A 26,966-nucleotide genomic window follows, 5' to 3' on the forward strand; every position below is an offset into this window, starting at 1 on the left:
AAGTGCAGTAAAGAGGAAAAAGTCACGTGAACATTTCCATATCATTATTTTGAACTTTTAGATGAAATGGATAGTTTCCTTGAGAAATACCAACTTACTGAAAACTGCAGTTGACTCAAGAATGAATAAAAAAACTTCGGAAAATTTGATCAATAGATAAAAGTCTTTCTGTGATTACCTTGGGGCTTTCCTTGGTGGCGTAGAGGGTAAAGAATCTGCCTGCAATGCAGGAGACCTGGGTTCGATCCCTGGGTCAGGAATATCCCCTGGAGAAGTGAACGGCCACCTACTCCAGTATTCTTGCCTGTAGAATCCCATGGAGAGAGGAGCATGGTGGCCTATGGTCCATGAGGTTGCAAAGTGTCAGGCACGACTGAGCGACTAACCCTTTCCGACGCACACGTACTCACAAAGCCTGACTAAACCTGGTACACACACATAAACTCAGTTCAGTTCAGTTGCTCAGTTCTGTCCAACTCTTTGCTGCCCCTGGACTGCAGCACACCAGGCTTCCCTGCCCATCACCAACTCCCTGAGCTTACTCAAGCTCATGTCCTTCGAGTCAGTGATGCCATCCAACAGTCTCATCCTCTGTTGTCCCTTCTCCTCCTGCCTTCAATCTTTCCCAGCATCAGGGTCTTTACCAGTGAGTTGCCTCTTCTCATCAGGTGGCCAAAGTATTGGAATTTCAGCTTCATCATCAGTCCTTCCAATGAATATTCAGGACTGATTTCCTTTAGGATTGACTAGTTTGATTTTCTTGGAGTCCAAGGGAGCCTTGAGAGTCTTTTCCAACACCACAGTTGGACTTGCAAAGAGTTGGACATGACTGAGCGACTTTTACTTCACTTTGATCAATGACTTAACTCTAACTGGATCTCAGAAATGTCAAGAGTGACTTCAGCGACTGAGCAACTTTACTTTCTTTCTTTTCTTTCTTCTTAAAGTCAACTGATTATAGCCTTCAGTCACATCTGCAAAATATCTTCACAGCAAGAGCTGGATTAGTGTTTGTTTGAGTAACTGGGGACTAGCACCTAGGCTTGGAGAGGGCAATGGCAGCCCACTCCAGTACTCTTGCCTGGAAGATCCCATGGGCAGAGGAGCCTGGTGGGCTGCAGTCCATGGGGTCATGAAGAGTCGGACACGGCTGAGCGACTTCACTTTCACTCTTCACTTTCGTGCATTGGAGAAGGAAATGGCGACCCACTCCAGTGTTCTTGCCTGGAGAATCCCAGGGACGGGGGAGCCTGGTGGGCTGCCGTCTATGGGGTCACACAGAGTCAGACATGACTGAAGCGACTTAGCAGCAGCAGCAGCAGCAGCACCTAGCCAAATTGACCATAAAGCTGGCCATCACAGGTGGTTTCTGTCAGACTTTCACAGAACTGGTAATAATCTTTATCTTGTAGAGTGTTTCAGAGAATACAAAGAAAAGTCCCTAATTTATTGTTTAGTCATGTAACTTTGATACCAGAACAACACAAAGGTAAGAGAGGAAAGTCATGGGCAGGTCTCAGAATCAAGACAACTGCAAAAAGTCTAAACAGAATTGGAGTAGCCAAGGTGCAGGTGCTGCTGGCTGCTGCTCAGTGTTCTTCTAAAAGGTGTTGACAGTAAGAGTTAAAAAAGGAAAATGCAGAGCTATCCTTATGCTTGTCTGCATGGAAATCGGAGCAGAATCTGTTGGCAGAGGATTAGAGTTAGAGTTCAGTCAAGTTGTATTGGGTTTCTGTGGTGGCTCCCATGATAAAGAATCTGCCTACAATGTAGGAGCCCTGGGTTTGATCGGAGTCAGGAAGATCCCCTGGAGAAGGGAATGGCAGGCCACTCCAGTATTCTTTCCTGGAGAATTTGATGGACAGAGGAGCCTGGCAGGGTACAGTCCATGGGGTTGCAAGGAGTCAGACACGACTGAGCCACTGACACTTTTACTTTGAAGGTTGCATTGATTCAGTCAAGCCTGTATGTGTGTGTGCTCACTTGTGTCATTGTGACCCCAAGGACTACAGCCCAGCAGGCTCCTCTGTCTGTGGGATTTCCCAGGCAGGAATACTGGAATAGGTTGCTATTTCCTTCTCCAGGGGATCTTCCTGACCCAGGGATCGAATCCGCATCTCTTACTTCTCCTGCATTGCATTGGCAGGCAGGTTCTTTACCACTAGCACCATCTGAGAAGCCTACGTACCAGCAATAAATAATTACGTTATTTATAAAAAGATACCTTTACCAACAGAAATGAGTCTAATGAAAGATGAACAGTATCTTGAAGGATGCTTTAAAAAAAATGTTTTTACTTTTGCTATCTGAATAATGCTGTCCTAATAAAATGTAGTGGGTCCAACCAACTGCCACTGTGTAATACCACATTACCTGTGTGTTGGGAAAAGTCTCCTTGTAAGTGGACCTTCACAGTTCAAACCCATGTTCACGGGTCAACTGTGTTGGTTTGAGACTTTAAATATGAACATTTATGGTGTAAATTTCCTTATAAGCCCTGCTTCAGCTTTGTCTTACACATTTTGATATGTTGTGCTTTCATTTTCATTCAGGTCAGTGTCTTCTTTTAATTCCTCTTCTGCCTTATGAATTATTTAGCAGCAGGGTATTGTTTAATTTCCAGGTATCAGGAGATTTTACTGCTCTCTTTCTGTTATTACTGTCTGGTTGACTCCATTCCATTTGGTTTTTCTATAGTGTTTTTGAATGTATTTCTTTGTCTTTTTTTAGTGGTTGTTCTGAAGAGTACCTTATGCATACATAGCTTATCACAGTCTAGTCGAATCAACATTTTATCTTTCAAATAGAAGGTAGATATCTTACTACCAAAGTTGCTTTATCCTATTCCCTTTACAATGAAGTCATCTTTAATAGTACCTCTGTGTATACTGAGAATGCTATATTTTTTGCTTCTGTCAAAAATAAATTTTAAAACTCAAGAAAAAAATAGTTTACTGAGTTTACCATTTTTGTTGCCCTTTCTTCATTCCTGTTGTTCTGAGTTTCCTTTTGTTAATATTTCCTTCCTGTATGAATAGCTTCCTCTAGCCCTTCTTTTAGAATAGGTCTGCTGGCAGGAAATTACCTTAGCTTCTCTTCATGTGAGTTGTCTTTATCTTCATTCCTGAAGAATATTTTCACTGGTTATAGAATTCTTGATCGACAGTGCTTTTCTTTTAATACTTGAAAATACTATGCCACTTCCTTCTGGCTTCTGTGGTTTCTGATGAGAAATCCTTTGTCTTTTGAATTTTTCTTCCCCTATATTTCTGATACTTTGATGATTTTTCTTTCTCATTTTCAGAAGTATTAGTATGGTTTGTCTGGGTGTGTATTTCTTTGGGTTTTCAACTGTTTCATTGAATTGATAGGGTTCTGTCTTTTCACTAATTTGGAAAACTTTCAGTCATTGTTTCTTCAAATATTTTTTCAGCCTTGCGATTCTTCTTTCCTCTTTTTGAGACTGTGGTAAAATCAATGTTAAATTTTTTTTTTTTTTGGTCTTCCAGGTTCCTGAGCCTCAGTTCATTTTTTAAAAAGCCATTTTCTATTTTATAGCTTGGGAAATTATTATTGAATTATCTTCTGGTTCTCTGACTTTTATGTCATTTCTATTAGATTTTTGTATGTTAATGTTATGTCTGGAAACCTTGCTAAACTCATTTACTAGTTCTAGTAACTTTTTATAGATTCCATTGGATTTTCTATATAGATGATCATATGACCTTCAATTAACTATGGTTTTCTTTCTTTCTTTTCAGTCTAGAAGCCTTTTATTTTTCTTGCCTTGTTACACTGACTAGAACACCCAGTGTAATGCTTAGTAGAAGTGGTAAGAACAGCCTTCTTTAGCACACTCCTTTTTAGGGGGAACCATTCCAGCATTAAATGTGATGTCAGCAGTAGGTTTTTCTATAAATGCCGTTTATCATGTTGAGAAAGTTTCCTTTGGTTCCTACTTTATGGAGGTTTAAATTAGGAATGGATATTGGATTTTTGTCAAATATATTTTCTGTGTCTGTTGTGATAACCATGTTTTTTAATATGATGAATTACACTTCTTCATTTTTTGAATATTAAATAAATCTTGCAATCCTGGGATAAAGCCCACCTGGTCATGAAGTATTATCCTTTTTTTAATTGCTGGATTCAGTTTGCTCATCTTTGTTAAGATTTTTACATGAGTATTCATGATGGCATATTGGGCGGTAGGTTTCTTGTAATATCTTTTTTTTTTTTTCTTGTAATATCTTTGTCTGATTTTGGTATCACGGTCATGCTGGCTTCAGAGCAGTTTTCTGAAGGAGTTTATATGGAATTGATGTTATTCCTTCCTTAAATGTTTGATCACATTCACCAGTAAGGGCTGTCTGGATCTGGAATTCTTTTGTGAAAAAACTTTTGATTACAGATTCAATTTCTTTAATAGATATGATGTACTTATGAGTTAGGTTTGGTTATTTGTGTTTTTCAAGGAATTCGTCTACTTCATCTTTGTTGTCAAATTTATTGGCCTACATTTACAAATTAAGTACATTATTATTATATAAAAGGTGTATCATTTCTGATGTTTATGACCTCTCTTTTCCTGGCTAGGTTGTTTATCAGTTTTGAAAATCTTTTCAAAGAACCAGTTTTGGTTTCTTTGCTTTTCTCCATCATTTTGCTTGTTTGATCATTTTGTTTTCCATTTCATTGATTTATGCTTTGATCTTTATTATTTCTTTTCTTGTGTTTCTTTTCCTCTTTTTCTGATTTCTCAAGGCAGGAGCTGAAGTCATTGACTTAAAGACCGTCCTTTTTTCCAGTGCGGACTTTGAGTGCTGCAAGTTTCTCTATCAGTACTATTTTAGCTGCATTACACAAATTTTGATGTGTTACATTTTCTTTCATTTACAAAAACTTTCTAATTTCCCTTTTCATTTCTGCTTAGACCCATGGATTGTTTAGAAGTGTGTTGTTTATTTTCCAGATGCTTGGAGATTTTCAAGAGATCTTTCTGTTACTGATTTCTACTTTAATCACACTGGTGTCAGGACACATACTTTGTATGATTTGAATTCTCTTACTTATTAAGATCTGTTTCATAGCCCATTCTGTAGTTTATCTTGCTAAATATTCAGCTGCTTTGAGTGGAATACTCTATAAATGTTACTTGGGTCAAGTTAGTTGTTGATGTTACAGGTTTACATGTACATTTAAATGTGTGTTTTCTAACATGGTTTGTATATTTCACATTTGTACATAACGGATTTGTTTCTTTTGATCCAAGTGTGTTCTCTGTTACTTCTTGGGGCAAATTTTGTTTTACAAAGAAGGTTACGCCAGTATCTTCCATCTGTCAAGATCTGTTTGATGTAGCCCTCTCTCCGCTGGGTATAGGCTGAGCTGAGCCCAGTGACTTGAAACCCACAGAAGGCAGCAGAAATGCGGCTGATGGCCCCCACAACAGGCGCAGAGAGAAGGCTGCTCTGCTTTCTCTTGGTTTTCTTGGGCTGCTTGCTTCTGCTCATCACCTCCCTGCTGTGCCCTGTGGAAGTGATTTGGTTTCTCTTCCTCATTGAACTTGCCGTCAGTCTTCCCAGTCCACGTGTCAAGATATATATGTGAAGAAAGAAGTCTTGGAGTAAACCCTCCAGGCCCAGCTTTTGTGGGTTTTGAAGTCAGAGCCTGTGGCTGGAGTCTCCCAGGTGAGCGCCAAACACAGAGGCAGAGAAGAATCAGTCCTGCTCCACCTACCTGAACGCCTTCCTGTGGGCTCCCTGTGCACACAGAAGGGTGTTTGTTCTGTATTCACATTGGATTAGCAGCTTGGCGTGTCTCACTGTTACAAAGATCATTTCTTTTTCAGTAAGGTTGAAAGAGATAAACTTTTCAGTTCCTACATATCTGAAAATACATATTTTCCTCCCATTTTTAAAGTCTTCGTTGAATTTGTTACAGCATTGCGTCTGTTTCACGTTTTGGTTTTTTGGTCACAAAGCATGTAGGATCTTAGCTCCCCAACCAGGGATCGAACTCTCACCTTTCACATTGGAAGGCAAAGTCTTAACCACTGGACCACCAGGGAAGTCACTGAGAATATTTTTAATTTCACTCTTGATTGGCTCTGGAATTCTTGGATATAAAGTAATTCCTTCTCAGAGCCTTGAAGTTACTTCACCATCATTTTCTTGCATCCACATCTTGCCCGTGAAACATGATGTAAATCTGGTTCTTGTTTCTCTGTGTGTGGGGTGATGTTTTTTTCCCTTCTGAAGCTTTTAGGATTTTTGAGCTTCAGACTTTCATCAGTTAGGTGAAATATGGTTTGTTTCTGTCTGAGGGCTCATATCTTTTTATTTGCCTCGGTACATTGATTATATTTATTTGAAAGTCTTATTTTCTGTACTCTTTAACTGTCTTAGGAGTTGTTTACTTCTTGATTCATAGTGGTGGGTTTCTCCCTTTCACTGTGTTGTCCTTATCAAATTTAGGTGATTCTTGGCTGTTTGGTTGTTGCTGATTTTATTTGCTTTTTGAGACGATGCCCCCTTACCCTAACTGCAAATGCTATATCACTTCATAGCTACATCCAGAGGATGTTGGGGATCAGGAAAAGTTCAGGAGTTCCTGGTCTTAAGTGTCACTAGATACATACTGAGAAACTTCCTCATCTTTTGGAGATAAGTGCCTGTATTTGCTTATTTTACCCAGTCTGAAGGCAGCAAAAGAGTGACCTACTTTGACTCCTGCTGTGGTTATTTTGACCACTGATGCTTTGGCTTCCTCCAGGGAAGTCTCCTCTCTGTTTCTGTTGCTTCAGAGTGTGGGGCATGCTTCCCACTTTTGGGATCATAAGATTGCCTGCTTTAATCTGATCCCATCCACCTTTTGCTTTTTGGAATTTCTGATTATTTGGATTCTGGGAGAATACTCACCTCTTTGGGTTTTAGGGCTCTCTGGGAATTTGAGGAGCATGCTGGGGGTAGTCTGGAGCAGGAGCCCAGGCCTCCGTGTTCATCTGACTATGCTAGTTGTGTTTGAGACACACAGAAACCTCCTGTGCTTTGTTTTTCTTTGCCAAGGTAGTTCCACTTTTTCTTCTTCTGCCAGCTCTTTCTTAAGCTACTCATTGTCAGGTGGAGAAACTACGTACATATGTGTCTTAATCTTGGATCTCTTCATCTATCCGTGGGTCTCGGTGTTGATAAAAATTCTCTTCTTATGGATTATACGAATTAAAAAATGATAATGCTTTAGTCTATGACTTTAATTTTGTCAAGACTACATGGAATATGTCACCAAATAAAAGTGTTACAATGTAGTTTGCAGAAAGTTTTAGGAAGATGTTACCTATACCTCTCATGTTTTTTTCTGTTGTATTTAAAACAATGTTTAATGATTTTCAGTGACTTAATTACAGCTTCATGAGGTTATAGAAGAGTTACTTTTTAGTATATTTGCATAGGCTTTTATTTTAAGTAAACCACAGTGCTTATTTTTCACCTAAACAGGTGGTTTACTTGAGACTTGAGACTTTATTAAATGAAGATTTTTTTTTTTCAGAGCAGCATCTCAGACACGTTGAAAAAGATGTTTTGATCCCTAAAATAATGAGAGAAAAGGCCCGAGAGAGATGTTCTGAACAAGTTCAAGGTAAGATTCAAATATTCATATAAAAATCAAATACGTTTTTTATAATATGATCTGAATTTAATCCTTAGCCTCAGAATGAAGTAGTCACTGAATTAATATGTATGAATTGGTTCTCACCCTTTCACTAAGATACCAGTATTTCAGCTTTCAGAACTTACAAGCAGCATTCATTTACAATTTAAAAATATTCTCCCAAATTCCCAGTAAAGAACATTTTTTCCCCCAGATGTACAGTTATAGAGAAAAAACTTGCATTTGTATTTTGGAGAAACAAGTTAATCTGGTGATTTTGATAGGGAAAGAAGAAACGTCAAATGTAATGTATACCTGTGTGTCCTCTGTCAACATATTAATAGAGGAATAAATTCTAAGATGATTTCCTTGGCAATGTTGCTATTATTGAATTATGAATGGAATCGCAGTGGTAAATACAGTGAGTCTGTTTTTTAAAAATTTTTCTATATTTTACAATTTTAAGTGGAAGGTATTTATGTAAATGCATGTACTAGGCACCCACATATGTCTGTGTTCTTTGGAAAATAGTTTTTAACATGAAGTATTCCTGTATTCTATAAATCTGGATATATTGTTGGTTAATATGTAATATTATAGTGAAAAATATAAACAAAGGCATGGAAGGTGAAAAATGAGACCTTAAATGATGGGTAATTAGAAAAGCAGATGGCGGTATTACTGTAGAAATGTCTTGTGTTAACAGTCTACCTCTTGGACTGGCCACGTCAGAGAAGCAGTGGCAAAGCCTTGCAGACGTGGACTTTCCCCCGGCTTCCCGTTTTCCCTCTCCCTGTGGCCTTTGCTGACGGACCATAGTTACGCCAGGCGGGGCTGGCTGACTGCAGTTCCCCACACGTTTGTCAGCAGGAAGCCAGGTTGTATCAGCTATTGTTTGGGGACTATGTCAGGAGCAGTTGGTGTCAGGCACATTCTTGTCCCTTAGATGCTGTCTCCTTAGAGAATAACCTCTGGGACTGATGGATAAAGACAATAAAAGAGAAGTTCCTCAGAATCAACACTGTGTGATGATCATTTCTTTTTCTTAAATGACTTATTATGAGCTATTCCCATTTTAAATCCATCTATAAATTAGGTTTGAATTAAATCCATCTGTAAATAAGTTTATTATAAATTATCAGGAATTTATCAGTATCATTTGATGGTCTTGCTTTCGTTATGACTTAGTTGTCTGATTGGAGCCCCTTCCCTGCCCCCCACGCCCAGATCCAGGAGAAGTTGCTCCGTTGGCACCTGCAGTGCGATTCAGTACATCCCTGGCGGTGGGTGGTCATGCTCACGGCCTCAGGAAGAGATCTTCCATCCGCCTCACAGAACTTTAAAAAATACAGATCCTGGTTCTGGTCTTGGAGGAGAAAACTTAAAAATGGATAATAAAATTATAGGGTTAACTTTCACTACCAGAAAATTATTTACTTATTACTGATGTATTGGTTCAAAATTATAAACATTAGTTATTACTTATTCTGTTTTGTGAGTTTGCCCTGGTCTTCAGCTGGAGAAGAATTTGCCTGCAATGCAGGAGACCCCAGTTTGATCCCTGGGTCAGGAAGATCCCCTGGAGAGGGCATGGCAACCCACTCCCATATTCTTGCCTGGAGAACACCCATGGACAGAGGAGCCTGGCAGGTCCCACTTCATGGGGTTGCAAAGAATCAGACAGGACTGAGTGACTTTCACTTTATTCTCTTTTGTAACATGTTATTCTGATACTTAGAATGAAGGAAAGCTAGGCAACTCAGTTACAGACTGTTTACTCTCATGATTCAGATGAAAATGCAAAATGGTCCAGTGTGGGGTTCAGAATTACCTTTGCTTTGCTCTTGGACAATGAAACTTTGTTTTTGGCCTTTGAAATGACAGAACTAGAGTGTAACTCTAAAAGGTTTATTTGTGTTACACACCTACTACTTTGTAATGGTACAGAAAAAATATTTAATTTTGCTTCTTTATCAAAACTTAAGTTGCTTACAGTGTTAATGTTAAGGTTTTCTTTCTTTATTTAAAATCCTTTGAAGACTGAAAGCACCTTGAAATTTGAGGTTCATTTGAGTTATTTAAATGCATTTATCCCTAATAGAACATGTTATAACAAATGATCTTTGAGTATTTGGACTTTTATAATCCTATATTGATTTTTTTTTTCCTTTTAGGCCATATGGTCCAAAACGGTATTTTAGAATCTAAAATTGATTATTTTATTAAGAATGATCTTGCTGTTTAACCAGGTGAATTAGGAGAGTACATACACTGGCATTGCTCAGACAGGAGTAGAACAACTCCATTTAAACTGAACAAAAAGGCATAATGTAGAATCAGGAGACTTCCGTTGTGATTTATTTACTGTTTATAGCCTTTGCTTTATTACATAATCATAGGATTCTATATAAAAGCATTATGCATCCTAATTGTATAGTTCTCAGATAAAGATATAGGAATTCTAATAAATGATTTGACTTTGTGCTAAATGCCTGAAACAAGATTATGTCAGAAAGCTTTTCTGTTTGATTTTTTTTTTTTCCCCTATGTCATTTCAACCCGGCTGATCATAAGAATTGGGTCAGGCTGCCAGCAACTTAGGTTTGTGAAGGGAATGGAACAGCTTTTCCAGTGACAAAGAGAAATGAAATCACTTTCAATGAAAAAAAAAGAGATGCCTCATTATAGTCAGCAACAGCAGTTATTGACAGCTACACTTCCTATTAACAAGGAGCATTTAACTAAGAGTTTGGCTGTTGGATCTTTGGACTTGATCTAATTTGCCAGCATTAATTAGTTTCTTTTGAGCACAGACACTTGGTGCTCACAGCTATAGATTTGCAGGGCTAATTAGGATAGAAAATTGAACAGAATGGGGTAAGGCATTAACCTTCAACCATTACCAGCTGGGACACTGATAAAGACCACAGGGTCCAAATGCTCCTATTGATGTGAAGAGCACCCTAATGAATATCAATTTCAGCCAGGTTGCTATATTCTTACTAGTTCTGTCTTCATTATAAGTTTTAACCCGCTTTCCCGATCCCTTCATTATCTATGTCTGCACTACTGGGTTTTACTCTACACGGGTTCAGTCTGTGTTGCACACTTCACCTTCTGTTTAAACACAATTAAAATTTGTCTTAAGTAGTGGATAATGTTTAGAATGTTCCATGGTTACATCCCCTATTGCTTCTAAAATTTGACTTTTACCTATAATTACATGATTCTAATTCTATAGTTCATTATTTATAAAGTCATGGTAACTTCACCATTGCCATGTAATGAAAATTATAACCTGAAACGAGAAAATCTCAGCTTCAGGGTGACAATTAAGCAGTGTTTGTATTAAACTTGGGTCAACCTGAGAATCTTTTGTCTTTGTAAAATAGATATACTTCGTTGTTTCTTTTTGAAGAGAAAAAGAATGTACATCACTTTTTCCCTTAGAACTTAGTTTTGATTTGATGAATAAAGATGGCTTGACTTGATGATTAAATACAGAATTGAGAATCCCAGTACTACTATTATCATTTCACAAGATGATAGACTCTATTGGTAGAGCATACATCAAAAGAAAGGCATTTGTACAGTTCATTTAAATAGAAAACTCAGCTTTATAATGTTCTTCTTTTGCCAATAGCAAAGCATGAGTAGCAGTGAACAGAACCACTAAAATAAATGAACAAAGTAACGATGAGGGCTGAGTGTACTAGGGATGAACAGGAGGAAAACTCTTGAATGATGGCTAGGCTCTGCCTTTCTCCCCACTGTGTCCCCACCTCCCAAAGGCCAAAACAGAAATCCCCTTCTACCAAGTGTGGTGGTGGAATCACTGCTTTTTCTTGAATCTGCGACGTACCAGCAGACGTCAGGAGGATGGTTTGATGACCTCTGGGGGTTACTTTTCACTGTGTGACTTTTTCCACACGTTTGACTCTTCACTGATTTCATGATTTATATTTTCTATGTTAGTAATATTTTTAAGAATATTATTTGTCATATGTATTGGTAAAGTTTGCATTCTGTTGTTATATTTTTTAAAATAAAGCCTTCATAAGAGGAAGAGTAACTGAAGTGCTATGTTTTGTAAAAATTCTTTGTATTTCTTTGCTTTTTTGAAATGCATAATTAGCAGTTTATAATGTCTCTGTTGACTAGGGAAGTTTGCCTTAAAAATAGTGCATGCGTGTACTAAGTTGCTTCAGTCATGTCTGACTCTTTGTGATTTTGTGGACTGTAGCCTGCCAGGCTCCTCTGTCCATAGAATTCTCCAGGCAAGAATACTGGAGTGGGTAGCCATGCCTTCCTCCAGAGGATCTTCCTGATCCAGGAGTCAAACCTGTGTCTCTTATGTCTCCTGCGTTGGCAGGAGGGTTTTTTTTTTTTTTTTTTTTATACCACTAGTGCCACCTGGGAAGCAAGAACTTTTTCTGTTTTTGGTGTGACAGATCAAGGCCAGTAAAGGACTTTGACATCAGCAGTGGCCTGGAACTTTCTTTAAACTGGATATGTTCTCCTACTCTCTGACTCCTTTCATCCCTTGCACCTTCTTTTACAGTGTTTCAGTGTTTCTTTTGAATCAGTGTTTTTTGTGGCTGTCTTTTTCATTTGTTTGGAGAAGGCGATGGCACACCACTCTAGTACTCTTGCCTGGAAAATCCCATGGATGGAGGAGCCTGGTGGGCTGCAGTCCATGGGGTTGCTAAGAGTTGGACACAACTGAGCGACTTCACTTTCATTTTTCACTTTCCTGCACTGGAGAAGGAAATGGCAACCCACTCCAGTATTCTTGCCTGGAGAATCCCAGGGACGGGGAAGCTTGGTGGGCTGCCGTCAATGGGGTCGCACAGAGTCGGACATGACTGAGTGACTTCACTTTCACTTTTTCATTTGTTGGCCAATAGGTAGCATTGGTTCTAAAGGAATTGTAACAAGTTTAAGGGCGTGGATTGTTTATTTGACACATCACGGAACTGTTGTTTAATAACACAGAACCTTGATAAAAATGCCTGTCCTCTTTATCAGTCACATCATGAGAAACGCTGGACTGGAAGAAGCACAAGCTGGAGTCAAGATTGCCGGGAGAAATGTCAATAACTTCAGATATGTGGATGACACCACCTTTATGGCAGAAAGTGAAGAAGAACTAAAGAGCCTCTTGATGAAAGTGAAAGAGGAGAGTGAAAAAGTTGGCCTAAAGCTCAACATTCAGGAAACGAAGATCATGGCATCCGGTCCCATCACTTCATGGTAAATGGATGGGGAAACAGTGCAAACAGTGTCAGACTTTATTTTTTTGGGCTCCAAAATCACTGCAGATGGTGACTGCAGCCATGAAATTAAGAGACGCTTACTCCTTGGAAGGAAAGTTATGACCAACCTAAATAGCATATTGAAAAGCAGAGAGATTACTTTGCCAACAAAGGTCCGTCTAGTCAAGGCTATGGTTTTTCTAGTGGTCATGTGTGGATGTGAGAGTTGGACTGTGAAGAAGGCTGAGCACCGAAGAATTGATGCTTTTGAAGTGTGGTGTTGGAGAAGACTCTTGAGAGTCCCTTGGACTGCAAGGAGATCCAGCCAGTCCATTCTGAAGGAGATCAGCCCTGGGGTTTCTTTGGAAGGAATGATGCTAAAGCTGAAACTCCAGTACTTTGGGCACCTCATGCGAAGAGTTGACTCATTGGAAAAGACTCTGATGCTGGGAGGGATTGGGGGCAGGAGGAGAAGGGAACAACAGATGATGAGATGACTGGATGGCATCACTGACTCGATGGACGTGAGTCTGAGTGAACTCCGGGAGTTTGTGATGGACAGGGAGACCTGGCGTGCTGTGATTCATGGGGTTGCAAAGAGTTGGACACGACTGAGCGACTGAACTGAACTGAACAACTGAAATATGTTGCGTTTTACTAAATTCCAAAGGTAGATGAATTAACAAAAGAGGAACTTCAAATTAAGAATGCTTAGGATATCCTGGCAGAGAACTACCAAGGCATCATTAAAACTGATCTGAGGCCTACAGACTATGAATGGTCAAAGTAATCAGTCTTTCCAACTCTGTTACTTGAACCTGCCCCACATTTCCTACTGGTTGTTTGAATTGTACCTGTATCATCACATAATGTTTTTGCCGTATACCTAGTTCACCAATGTTGACTCACACTGAAATGGAGATGCAGCACATCTTTAGGCAAGTTTGGATCAATTAGGAGGACGAGATATAAAATCATCAAATATGATGAATGTCTGTTATGTATAAGAGTATGTTATGTAGTCTAAGGAGCATAAAGGGATTTAAGGCACAAGTCCTCTCTTTTGGACCTTCCCTGGATGTGTCAGGTTCCCTGGGCTTAGTACTTTCCTACAAAGGCTTGTTGTCCTCAGTGCACAATCATGCTCACAGCTAAGGTTTATTACAGCAAAACCAGCCAAGGGAAAAGGCACGTTGGGTGAAGGTTAGAGGAGACCAGGCGCGAGCTTCCTTGAGTTCTTACTCAGTAAAGTCAGTCAACTTGAGCATAACTCTTCTGTGGTCAAATTGTGGGGACATGTGAAGTGATGTCTTTGGGGAGACTCAGTAGAGGCTCAGGGAGTTGGTGATGTGGCAGTTTCTGCATAGCATGTACCAACATTTCAGACTCCCAGAAGGAAAGCCCATGTGGAGCACAAACCACATGCTTTACCCAGCTGGTCGAAGCACAGGGAGCGGCTCTTACCAATTAGGGAATAGTGAGAGTGCTCCCCAAATCCAGGTTCTGACACAGCTAAGGGTCAGCCTCGGAAGCACTTCTTTCTAAGGAGTGCAGTGTCAGGCCTGCCATGGTAACTCTTTCTTGCACACAGACACAGTAAAAGTTATTATGTTTAATAACTGTATTATTATTATTTTTTTGGTCATACCCTGTGGCATGCGGGATCTTTAGTTTCCCAACCATGGATGGAAACCACACCCCCTGCTGTGGAAGTGCAGAGTCTTAACCACTGGGCCACCAGAGAAGTCCCTGTATTTAGTAACTTTCTAATAGTTAAACAATTATGTTTAATTAAAGTTATTATGTATGCCTATTGGGCCTGATGTCATGTCAGTGGAATCATGGGTAGTAGACCTCTGTCAGTCACAAATCCAGCTGAATGATTTTTAAAACAACTGAGCACAGTGTTTGATGGTCATGACTCATTGACTGTGTAATTCTTGGTCACACACATTAATTCACACTTCTGCAGTAGGACTCATGATTGTCTTGACTTACAATGGTTTCTGAATAATGGCAATTTTATAATAAAATTATGTATACTTGGACATCAGTACTCTTGAATAATATGGCCAGTTCTTATTTCACAAAGAAAGATGCAGTGTATTTGTTTTAGGAGTTAAGCTAAATCTTTAAATGACTCAATTAGCAGGGAATATTGTTAGGGCATATAAATTTAGTATTTTTTTCTTTTTCTTTGGCTGCACCCTGCAACATGTAGGATATTAGTTTCCCTACCAGGTATCAAACCTGCACTCCTCAGTGGAAGGGAAGATTCTTAACCACTGGATCGCCAGGGAAGTGCTGAATTTAGTATTTTAACAACTGATTTATGCAACTCATCTCCGAAGGTTTAAGAGTGAAAAGTCTATGTTTTGAACACAAAGCCAAAAAATTACATTGCTTGGAACTTAGAAATGTTGTTAAAATGAGTAAATATTATTAATATAAAGTATGAGTTATAGCTGCTTCTATCAGTACTTCATTAACAAGTTTGTGTTATTTTCCTAGATTTCTTAGCTGTTCAACTTTCAAATATTTTGCCATAATAGACTTAAATCTTGTCATCTTATGTGCAATTAATCCAGACTTAACTGTAGTCTTTAAACAGTTCCATTCCTTGTTTATAAAATCTGAATATGAGATCACACTTCATTAAAGCTACCTGATGATTTTGAGTTGTGATTGCGATTCTTTCCAGATAATCAGGGACTGATACTCACAGCCAGTTATATTTTGGCTAGATACATTCTCATTAGAATCTTATATGTCCGTGGAAAAATTTTTGGCTTGTACAAAACTCTGGAATATGTTAAATTGATAGATGTAGAACTATTTAAGATATAACCAGTTTTTGGGGGGGATGGTCTAGAATTTGCAGCCCATCCTAAAGGAAATCAGTCTTGAATATTCATTGGAAGGACTGATGCTGAAGCTGAAATTCCAGTCCTTTGGCCACCTGATGCAAAGAACTGGCTCATTTGAAAAGACACTGATGCTGGGAAAGATTGAAGGCAGAGGAGAAGGGGACGACACAGGATGAGATGGTTGGATGGCATCACTGACTAGAAGGACATGAGTTTGAGTAAGCTCTGGGAGTTGGTGATGGACAGGGAAGCCTAGCGTGCTGCAGTCCATGGGGTTGCAAAGAGTTGGACACGACTAAGTGACTGAACTGAACTGAACTAGTAACATATAAAACAGAGAAACACAGTACTTTTTGGTTTTATTACAAGTTATTAATTTCATCACATTTAAGGAGTCAGTACGTGAAAACAATGTTGTATTTCCATGAAGCAAATCTGAACTCAGATGTTATGGAATACAGTTGTAGCCTAGTGGGTATTTTCCAGTTCATTTTTGTGGTTTACTCTTTTGGGGGATGCAAATGTAGAGTAAATCCTAAATCACATAAAGAAGAAGTTCTAAATAGAAATGATTTCTTATAATTTACTCAAAATTGTTCAATTAAGTAGATATAATAGAAGTTTTGTTCTGAAGCTCAGAAACAAGTTTATCTGGCATCATATTTTAATATATTGGTTGTCTCCAAAGTGTTATATACTATTTGCATATATTTTAGTGTTTGTCAGCTTTTACATGACTAAGATATATTTTGACAAAGCAAAACAGAATTTTCAGATGCCCTTAAGCACTTGAATGGGCCCTTAGGGTTATATGGAACATAGTCATTCAAAAGTATTTACTGAGTATTTCCAATGTGTTCCTCACCATTATATGAACAGTCAGTAAAACAGACAAAAATATGTGCCCTTATAATTCTTAGATTTCAGTGAAGGAAGGTGGTGAATACCTTAAGTTATTGTAAGAAAATATAAGTGATCTAGAGAGTAATGAAGTTGGGTCAGAGCAGTGAGGATGCTGGTGTTAGACGAGGCTGCAGTTTTTAGTAGGTGGTCAGTGTAGGTCGCACCAAGGAGGTGACATTTGGACAGAATTCTCGTAGGAGGTGAAAAGGTGAGACATACAGACATCTCTGGGAGGAGCGCTGTGAACAGAGGAGTAGCACTTGGGAAGGGGCAGACGCAGTGGGCGTGGCTGGCATGTTGGAGGGGCGCTAGAAAGGTCCTTGTGGTTAGGGTGGGAAGTGAGAGTTCAGAGGGTGATGAGTGCAGGATCAGGGTCTTGAGAGCACCGAGGAGCCAAATGAAAGGACGTGATGACTTAGAGCAGTGGAGGGAGGTGGGTCTGATGCACGAAGCGCCGCACCACTCCCTGCTGTATTCGGAGTAGATGGGTCAGGGCGAGGGCTAAGCGGGGGCCAGGTGAGGGATGTGCGTGTGATGGTCCAGCTGACGAGGTGGAGGAGCAGCGGGTGGTGCCAGGGAGCAGACCTGGGGTGTCTTTGCAGACAGGGTTGAGAGAGACCTGTGGTTAACAGAGATGGGAAACCTGCATGTCTAGAAATTTTATGATTTTATTTTAGCTTCTGGCAGTCGATAGACTGGGAGTTTGGACACGTGAACTCTGAGGTGTCTGGTAGACATCTCAGTTTGAAGCCACTATATTGGACAGTGGTAAAAATTCATCACTCTTTTCAAGGGAAATGAATATTTACCCAGTTGTGGTGGGTCTGGTATGTTTCTAATGTTTTTGTGTAAGTTCTTTTAGTATATGTTTGACACATGGTGTTGACTTAGTGATAAAAACTGACACTTTTATTCCTTGGTTTTAAGATGCCACCTGGACCACTTTCCTTCCAGAGTAAATCGTGACTACATGATGTGTTTATTCAGCACACTGTCTGTAGTACTGCTGGCTGGGGACCTGGACTCACTGCACTGAAGAAGCTGAATTGGCCATTGGTGTCACATGACAGGTTGCCAAGGGTAGCGGTTATGGCTCCTCGGTGCTGACTCTGATGGTTTGTAAGTGTGCCGGCATGGTGGTGCTGTGGCTGCCGGGCGTGGTGGGTTTTTTAGGCGATGATGCACTTTGTCTAGTACTTGTCCTTTCAGCCTATGTGCTGAGTTTATCTGTGGTTACTGCTTTTTAGTTGTGGATCGTGTTTGCTTTGCTGTAAACTATTCATCTCAGACTTCACCTAGATTGAAAAGTCATTTTCTTCCAATAGCGTAAGTAATTGTTATTATTCACTTCACTTTGTGCACGTCCAATGCTGTTTTCTGTAGCACTCTTTTTGGGGGGTGTAGCCCTATGTATGTAAACTGTAGACCATTTATTTACTCATTAAAAATGCGGTCATACTCACATGGTGTGGTAATTTGGATTATGTGTTGAACTTAAATGTTTTAGTTTTATAATTTAATAGTTTCTACTATTATAGTTTAATAGTTTCTACTACTATAATAGTTCCTACTTTTTTGATGTTTAGTTTTTACTAAAATTGAAAGTCTTCTTGATTTTCATTACCCTAGTAATCTTATGAAAAATACACTCAAAATATTATGTGCTAATTAATGGTTGATTTTAGGAAGGATTGCTAGCAAATCTGAACATGTTTATTTATCATGCTAACTTTAAAAAAACATGATGTAAAATTGTGTACATAATTTAAGCCTAATGATAACAAAATGATAGATGCATATAGAAAAACATACGTTCAAAGTTTAATAAGTATCTGGAAATGTGGGAAGGAAGAAGGTGGATCGTAAGTTATTTCTTCTCCTATGTATAGTTTTTTTCATATTTTCCAAAACTTTATGTTTTTATATTACTTTCTTGAAATAAACTTATGCCCTGTATGTGCAAATTACAAGTATGTAGCTTGATGAATTAAGATGTAGTAAACATGCCTGTGTCACCACTGTTGAAGCCAAGAGACAGAAGTGACCAGAAGTCACTTTCTCTGTGTTCCCTCCCGATCACTGTCCTTTTCCTCTTCCCAGAAGGGAGCGTAGATTAGTTCACATGTGTTTTATGTAAATGGAGTTGTCTGGTATGTGTTCCTTTGCGCCTCGCTTCTTCCACTGAACTTTGTGAGGCTCACCTGTGTCTTGCATGTAGTAACAGGCCTTCCCTGCCGTCGTCACGTGGCACCGTGCTGTGAACGTGCTGTTCCTCCGTTCTGCTGTGGTAGAGATTGAGGTCATTCTTGGTTTTATGCAGATAACTCTCCTGTAAACAGTTTTGTTCACGTTCTTTGGTACCTGTGTACATGTATTTCTATTATTTATATACTTAGTAGTGGTATTTCTGGGCCCTGTAATGTGCATGATAGACTTCCAGATAACTGAACGCACATACACTCAACTTTTAAAAACAACCCATGAAGTAATATGGGAGGAAGAGAGTGGATTATGGGTGATTTTTAAATTTTCATAGGTTGTTCTCCATAATGAACATATATTTCTTAAAAAATAAATCTATAAAAACTCACCATATATTTTATAATACAGTAAAGCTATAAATATATAAAGAGTAAAATTTTCCATATGTTCTATAAACGTATAGAAAGATCATAAACTAGGAAAATATTTCTAACATATGTGACAAATATTTGATATCCTTAGTATATAAAGATGTACTGTCCATGAAGAATCAGTGAATATCCAGTTAAAAAAAAAAGTGCAAAGGACACAAAGCTTCTTTCTGATAAAGTACATATTATTAAACATATTCTCACTTTCAGTGGGTTAATTGAAAACCACATCCAATATGTAATTTGTGAACTTGATATGATTTAAAATTTCACAAGGGAGACTTTATGCTTCTGGCCTGGCCTAATAGCTGTATCACACACATCCTTCTGTAGAAAACAATATAAACTATGAACAAAATTTAAGGAGAACCACCTGAAGGCCTTGGAGGATAAACAAGAACAGATGGAATTCAAAGGAAGTCAAACACTGATGTTTGACTGAGAGGAAGCTGCTGCTGCTCCTGTTGCTAAGTCGCTTCAGTCGTGTCCGACTCTGTGCAACCCCACAGACGGCAGCCCACCAGGCTCCCCCGTCCCTGGGATTCTCTAGGCAAGAACACTGGAGTGGGTTGCCATTTCCTTCTCCAGTGCATGAAAGTGAAAAGTGAAAGTGAAGTCACTCAGTCGTGTCTGACTCTTAGCGACCCCATGGACTGCAGCCCACCAGGCTCCTCCATCCACGGGATTTTCCAGGCAAGAGTACTGGAGTGGGGTGCCATTGCCTTCTCCGGAGGGGAGGCTGAGACTGACCAAAACAAAAACACATTGGTCTTACTGGCTTGAAGAAACAAACACAGGGTTTGGTATAACTGCAAGCCCTGAAAAGTTTGTGTTTGTACGTGGAGGAGAGGGGAGGAGCATAAATCCCAAGGATTGAGCCAGAGAAGAGGAGCTTCGTACTCTGTGCATGAACTGTGGTCAGTCCTGAACTTCATGTGGGGCACATTCCAAGCAGCTCAGTTAAGGCTAAAAGAACTGAGCCAAAATTTGAGCTCTACTCACTGTACATTGTTGGGGAGACGGGCTTCTGCAGTTTGAGTTCAGTGAAGAAAATTGATTGTTTAAAGGAAAAAGAAAAAAAAATTCTTGAGAGAGACAGAACAGGATCCACACTTTTTACATGATATTCACAGTATTCATGATCAATGTGAAATTATTCAGTGTACACAGAAACAGGAAAATATGACGGATTCTTAAGTCAGCAGAGTCGAACTTTAGGATTAGTAAAATGATGGAATTAGCAGACAAGGATTTTATCTCAGCTGTTGTAATTGTTTAAGAATGTAATGGAAAATATGGTTGCAATGAATAAAAGGAAAATCTTAACAGAATCTGAAAGGAGAAAGACCCAAATCAAAATTCTAGAACTGAAATATCTGGTATAGAAAACCGTAGAATAAAAATGACAGAAGGAGTGATGAATATAGTGATAGATCAATAGGAATGTTCAGTCTTAAGAACAGAGAAAAGAAGATTAAAAATGAACAGACTCTCAGGGACCTGTAGGAGCATAAGGTTGATAACCTTTATAGTAATAGGAATTGCCTACTTATCAGAATGACTACAATGAAAACACTGACAGCATTCACTAAACATAGACCTGCCCACTGACCCAGCAATGCTACCCAGAAGAAATGAAACACCTTTCATCCCTGTGCAGTTAGTACATACAGTAGCTCATCAGATAGCCCCAAACTGCAAACAACCCAGGGGTCTCTCAAAAGGAGAAAGGGTACACTCTGGAGGACTTATGCAGTAGATACTGTTCAACAGTAAAATGGAACATACTAGTGTTATGCGCAGTAGCACAGACGAATCTCAGACTGTCATTCTGAATGGCACTCTTTAAAAATATTGTGTTCTAGAACAGGCAGCATTTGTATGGTGTTCTGGAACAAGTCCCACTAATCTAAATGATGAATAGCCAGTTTAAAAAATGAGCAAAGGACACAAAATTTCTTTCTGATAAATCACATATAAATTTCCGATAAAGTACATATTCAGTTCAGTGGCTCAGTCCTGTCTGACTCTTTGCAACCCCATGGACTGCAGCATGCCAGGCTTCCCTGTCCATCACCAACTCCTGGAGTTTACTCAAACTCATGTCCATTGAGTCGGTGATGCCATGCAACCATCTCATCCTCTGTCGTCCCCTTCTTCCGCCTTCAGTCTTTCCCAGCATCAGGGGCTTTTCCAGTGAGTCAGTTCTTCACATCAGGTAGCCAAAGTATTGGAGTTTCAACTTCAGCATCAGTCCTTCCAATGAATATTCAGGACTGATTTCCTTTAGGATGGACTGGTTTGGTCTCCTTGCAGTCCAAGGGACTCTCACGAGTCTTCTCCAACACCACAATTCAAAAGCATCAATTCTTTGGCGCTCAGCTTTCTTAATAGTCCAATTCTCACCACCATACATGACTGTAGGAAAAACTGTAGCTTTGACTAGATGGACCTTTGTCAGCAAAGTAATGTCTCTACTTTTTAATATGCTGTCTGTTGGTCATAGCTTTTCTTCCAAGGAGCAAGCGTCTTTTAATTTTGTGGCTGCAGTCACCATCTACAGTGATTTTGGAGGCCCCCCCCCCAAAAAAAATAAAGTCTGTCACTGTTTCCTTTGTTTCCTCATCTATTTGCCATGAAGTGATGGGCCGGATGCCATGATCTTCGTTTTCTAAATGTTCAGTTCTAAGCCAAGTTTATTATTCTCCTTTTTCACTTTCATCAAGAGGCTCTTTAGTTCTTCTTTGCTTTTTGCTATAAGGGTGGTGTCATCTGCATCTATTTGAGATTATTGATATTTCTCCTGGCAATCTTGATTCCAGCTTGTGCTTCATCCAGCTCGGCATTTCGCATGATGTAGCCTGCATATAAGTTATATAAGCAGGGTGACAGTATACAGCCTGGATGCACTCCTTTCCCGATTTGGAACCAGTCTGTTGTTCCATGTCCGGTTCTACCTGTTGCTGCTTGGCCTGCGTACAGATTTCTCAGAGGGCAGATCAGGTGGTCTGGTATTCCCATCTCTTGAAGAATTTTCCACAGTTTGTTGTGATCCACACAGTAAAAGGCTTTGGTGTAGTCAATAAAGCAGAAGTAGATGTTTTTCTGGAACTCTCTTGCTTTTTTAATGATCCAGTGGATGTTGGCAATTTGATCTCTGATTCCTCTGCCTTTTCGAAATCCGGCTTGAACATCTGGAAGTTCACGGTTCACGTACTGTTGAAGCCTGGCTTGGAGAATTTTGAGCATTACTTTGCTAGTGTGTGAGATGAGTGCAATTGTGCAGTAGTTTGAACAGTCTTTGGCATTGCCTTTCTTTGGGATTGGAATGAAAACTGACCTTTTCCAGTCCTGTGGCCACTGTTGAGTTTTCCAAATTTGCTGGCATATTGAGTGCAACACTTTCACAGCATCATCTTTTAGGATTTGAAAAAGCTCAACTGGAATTCCATCACCTCCACTAGCTTTGTTCGTAGGATGCTTCCTAAGGCCCATTTGACTTCGGACTCCAGTATGTCTGGCTCTAGGTGAGTGATCACACCATCGTGATTATCTGGGTCATGAAGATCTTTTTTGTATAGTTCTTCTGTGTATTTTTGCCACCTTTTCTTCATGTCTTCTGCTTCTGTTAGATCCATACCATTTCTGTCCTTTATTTTGCCCTTTATGCTAATAGCTGAGAAAAAAGAAGCTAAAGGCAAAAGAGATAGCAAAAGATATACCCATTTGAATGCAGAGTTCCAAAGAATAGCAAGGGGAGAGGGATAAGAAAGCCTTCCTCAGTGATCAATGCAAAGAAATAGAGGAAAACAATGGAATGCTAAAGACTAGAGATCTCCTTAAGAAAATTAGAGATACCAGGGAAAATTTCATGCGAAGATGGGCACAGTAAAGTACATATTATTAACAATAGAATTAAGTATGCTCTCATTTTGAGTGTGTTAATTGCAAACCACACCCAGTATGTAACTAATAAACTTGATATGTCTTCCAAATTCATAACACACACCTGACTGCTAGGGGACGGGTTCTGATTAGAAAGGGACATTAAAGCAACTTTCTGGAGTGATTTTGATGTTTTGTGCTTTGATTTGTGTTGCACAGGTGTGTGCTTTTGTTGAGTATTGTATTTAAGATTTGTTTATTTCACTGTATATACATGTCATCTACTAGTAAAAATATAGAACTCTGATCATGCCCATCATGAAGTAAGTGGTGAGAAAATGTATATGAGCTATAACGTTGCTGAGGCTTTGGAGAAGCAGTTTCTACACTGCTGGCTTAGAATATAGATCAGCATGATGTCAGCAAAAGAGTTGGTAAATATTTAAAAAAATTAACAAAGATTCCTAAATATGGCTTCCCTTTGTGTGTGAAGGCAGTGATTAGAGATGTGCCATAGCGTTGGGTGTAATATAAAAGTCTGTCAAAAACTTTGACGTCAAGAGTTGATTGGTTATAAAGATTACGTTATCAGAAGTGATAATATACATATTGTGATCTTGTGACCGTAATGATTCGTTTTCAATATGAGAGACTGGCATACTATGTAATTTTCACCCAGGGTTGCTGGTCTGCAGTGGTCAGCTCCTGCCCTCTGCCTGTGTCTCTCACTGGAGCCCAGCTGTGCGCATTTTCTTAGGTATTACCTGTGGCCCCTCTCACGCTGCTGTAGTAGATTGGAGTAGTTGCAGCAGAGACAATACAGCTCACAAAGCCTAAAATATTTACCATTAACTTCTTTGCTGAAAAAATTTCCTAATCCCTTGTTTGCGTGCATACATGCAATTGTGTCCAACTCTCTTTGACCCCATGGACTATAGCCCGCTAGGCTCCTCTGTCCATGGGATCATCCTCAGCAGGAACAGTGGAGTGGGTTGCCATTTCCTGCTCCGGGAGAGTCTTCCCAACCCAAGGATTGAACCTGCATCTCCTGCATTGTGAGGTGGATTCTTTACCACTGCGTCACCTGGGAAGTACAATCCCTAGTTTAATTAGATAAAATTTTTAAAAATATAGAAGGCCTTGCCAAAAGTAACTAATTCATAAGCACAACACTGTGTGCATAAGTGTGACTGAGACCAAGTTGGTCTTTATCCTTAAGTATGGGAGGTGGGAGTTAGACTGGCAATGTGTGTGTAATCAACATCCATAGTTTTATTCTGCACTGGAATATCATATACAAGTCCTTACTTTCAAAATGCATAAATGCATAGTCTGTTTATATTGAGTTTTTTAATCCCCTTGATTCTACATCATAACCTTATAACTGGTTTTAGTGATGACCAGACTCAAAAAACATAGCACCAATTTAACCCTGAATTTATGGTATTAGACATCTTTCCCTATTTTTTGTATTAACTATGAATGTTTTGGTTGCTCTGTGATTGTAGCTGTTCTTAGTTTTCATGTGTTTTCATGTGTCTCTTTTCCTGAACCTTAATTTCATTTGCTTCCATCATGGAGGCTCAGCCCCAAATTATGTAGGCAAGCCTTCCAGTTCTTTTCCAGAGCCACAAAGATTCTTGGTAAACTCCTCTTGGGAAATGATAAATCCAAGTATATTTTTGCAGTCTTCATTCTCAACCCCCTTTTATCCTGTAAATTACACGATTACCCCTTTCCCTCTTTCCCGTTAGGAAAATCGCTCCCCTTGTGGCACACAAACTTTCCCTTCCACGGTGGTCTTTCCTCTGTGTTCCATCAACACGACCTTTGATTGTCAGATTTCAAATCTTGACTCTAATCTCCATGAGCAGAGATTGATTTGTGGTCGTCTTAGATCCCTGAGTTCACAGGATGATGTCATGTGAGTGATTAGCTTACAGTTTTAGGGAAGACAGTTGCCCTGACATGAAGCTGTGGTCCTTACCCAGCCTGTGCCTGTGTGCTCGGTCCTCCCCACCCTGGTGGTGCTCCCCGTGCACAGAGCTGAGGAGACACCCTCGATGCCCTGTTTGAGAGGAAGGCCCTGCGTCACGACACATTTACTCTCAAAAACTGTGTACAGATGGAGTTACAATGTTGTTCTAGTTAGCGAGTATGTATTATAGAGTATATATACAAGCATGAGAATTGGTCCTTTAAAAATCTTAATTTGGATTAAAGAACATACACATACATGACTCATCGAGTTATTACTCTAATCCTGCATATCAGCCAGGGAAATTCTCAGCTCATTTTTGTTATGTTGCTGCTGCTGCTGCTGCTAAGTCACTTCAGTCGTGTCTGACTCTGTGAGACCCCATAGACGGCAGCCCACCAGGCTCCCCTGTCCCTGGGATTCTCCAGGCAAGAACACTGGAGTGAGTTGCCATTTCCTTCTCCAGGGCATGAAAGTGAAAAGTGAAAGTGAAGTCGTGTCTGACTCTTAGCGACCCCATGGACTGCAGCCCACCAGGCTCCTCCGTCCATGGGATTTTCCAGGCAAGAGTACTGTTTGTATGTTAACTCTCATCATATGTGTATATTAGACTCATATATGCTCTGTTTTTGAGTTTCACTAAAAGAAAAGGCTGAGTCAAAGATTCCACTGTTAAGTGTATAGGTTAGTGTCCTTGATAGCTAATACACCTTTCACATTGGTATACAATAACTCTTTTTTTCCATGCCAATATTTTGAGTGGCCCTATTTGAATATCAAGACTTCTGCCTCACTGATGCAGAGTCAGCTTAGATCGGCAGTCAGGAAACCCCTTTATGTTTTTGATCTTGAAGGAACATTGGTTTTCCTATAGTGGGTTATACTGGGACCTTTTTAGGGTTAATTGTCATTGGGTTGGATTCTTCACCTTTTTTCCCTATACATTTTAACATACCATTTAATGAATGTAAAGTTATGCAGAACATTTATATTAAATAGACTTGTTAAGTATGTCTTTCCTATCTGCTGCATGGTTCCTGCTGAGAGTGTTAATATTCAAATATCCATATATGATGTGAGTCATTCCGGAAGATGCCTAATAAGAATATACCATATTCTTCATCTTTGAATTATCACTGTTCAAGAATATATTCCATAATGATATTTTTCAACAGTGGGTGGAATATCTCTGTTTTCTTCTATTTCCTTTTTGTTTTAAAGGAGAAGTTCCAAGGTTTAAGGAAATAGGTCATGGCATCTATAAACTGGTCAGGAACTGAAGTATATTATGAAATAAAAAATGAAGCTGAGTTGCCCTCTAGGGGTTCAGTTTTAACACAGCACATGTGGAAACAAGGTAATGAGATCTTGGGGGGAGGGGTCTGCCAAACAGGAAAGCTCTGTTCATTTTCTGTGGGGTGTGACCAGTCAAAGCAAGCTGACTTTGTAATTAAAAATGAGAACATCCCAATTTTGTAACCTACAGGCAGTTTAATTGAACATCCTTTTTGGGGCTTCTTGGTTGGTTTTACAGTTAGAGCATGTGTGCCAGACTAATTCAAACATCAACATATTTTCAAGAATCCAACCCACGAATTCTCTTCCGATGCTCCTCTGTCACCTCAGTGTCAGCTCACTAGCACTTGCCAGTCAGCTGCCTCCCCTCTGCTGCTCAAACCCAGCAGAGACCTCAGCGAAGTGGGTTCCTCATGAATCTTAGTGCAGTCAGGCTGAGGTGGTGGGTTTCTAGTGGCATCTTTGTGGACTGGGTCTTCTGGCCTGAATGGTGTCCAGC

At 39.6% G+C, this 26,966-nt stretch overlaps 1 protein-coding gene across 2 annotated transcripts in view; it reads left to right on the top strand.

The window, feature by feature from the left end:
* Positions 1–26,966, top strand: part of CMC1 (C-X9-C motif containing 1) — a 78,566-nt gene that overhangs the window by 14,314 nt on the left and 37,286 nt on the right. Inside the window, exon 2 of one of the 2 annotated variants that reach the window (XM_024983075.2) lies at positions 7,554–7,638. In XM_024983075.2, coding sequence (XP_024838843.1) covers positions 7,596–7,638 — 43 coding nt within the window. In that variant the 5' untranslated portion in view covers positions 7,554–7,595. 2 annotated transcript variants of the gene reach the window in all.

Source organism: Bos taurus, chromosome 22 (assembly GCF_002263795.3).
Source record: "Bos taurus isolate L1 Dominette 01449 registration number 42190680 breed Hereford chromosome 22, ARS-UCD2.0, whole genome shotgun sequence".
Lineage (NCBI taxonomy): Eukaryota > Metazoa > Chordata > Mammalia > Artiodactyla > Bovidae > Bos > Bos taurus.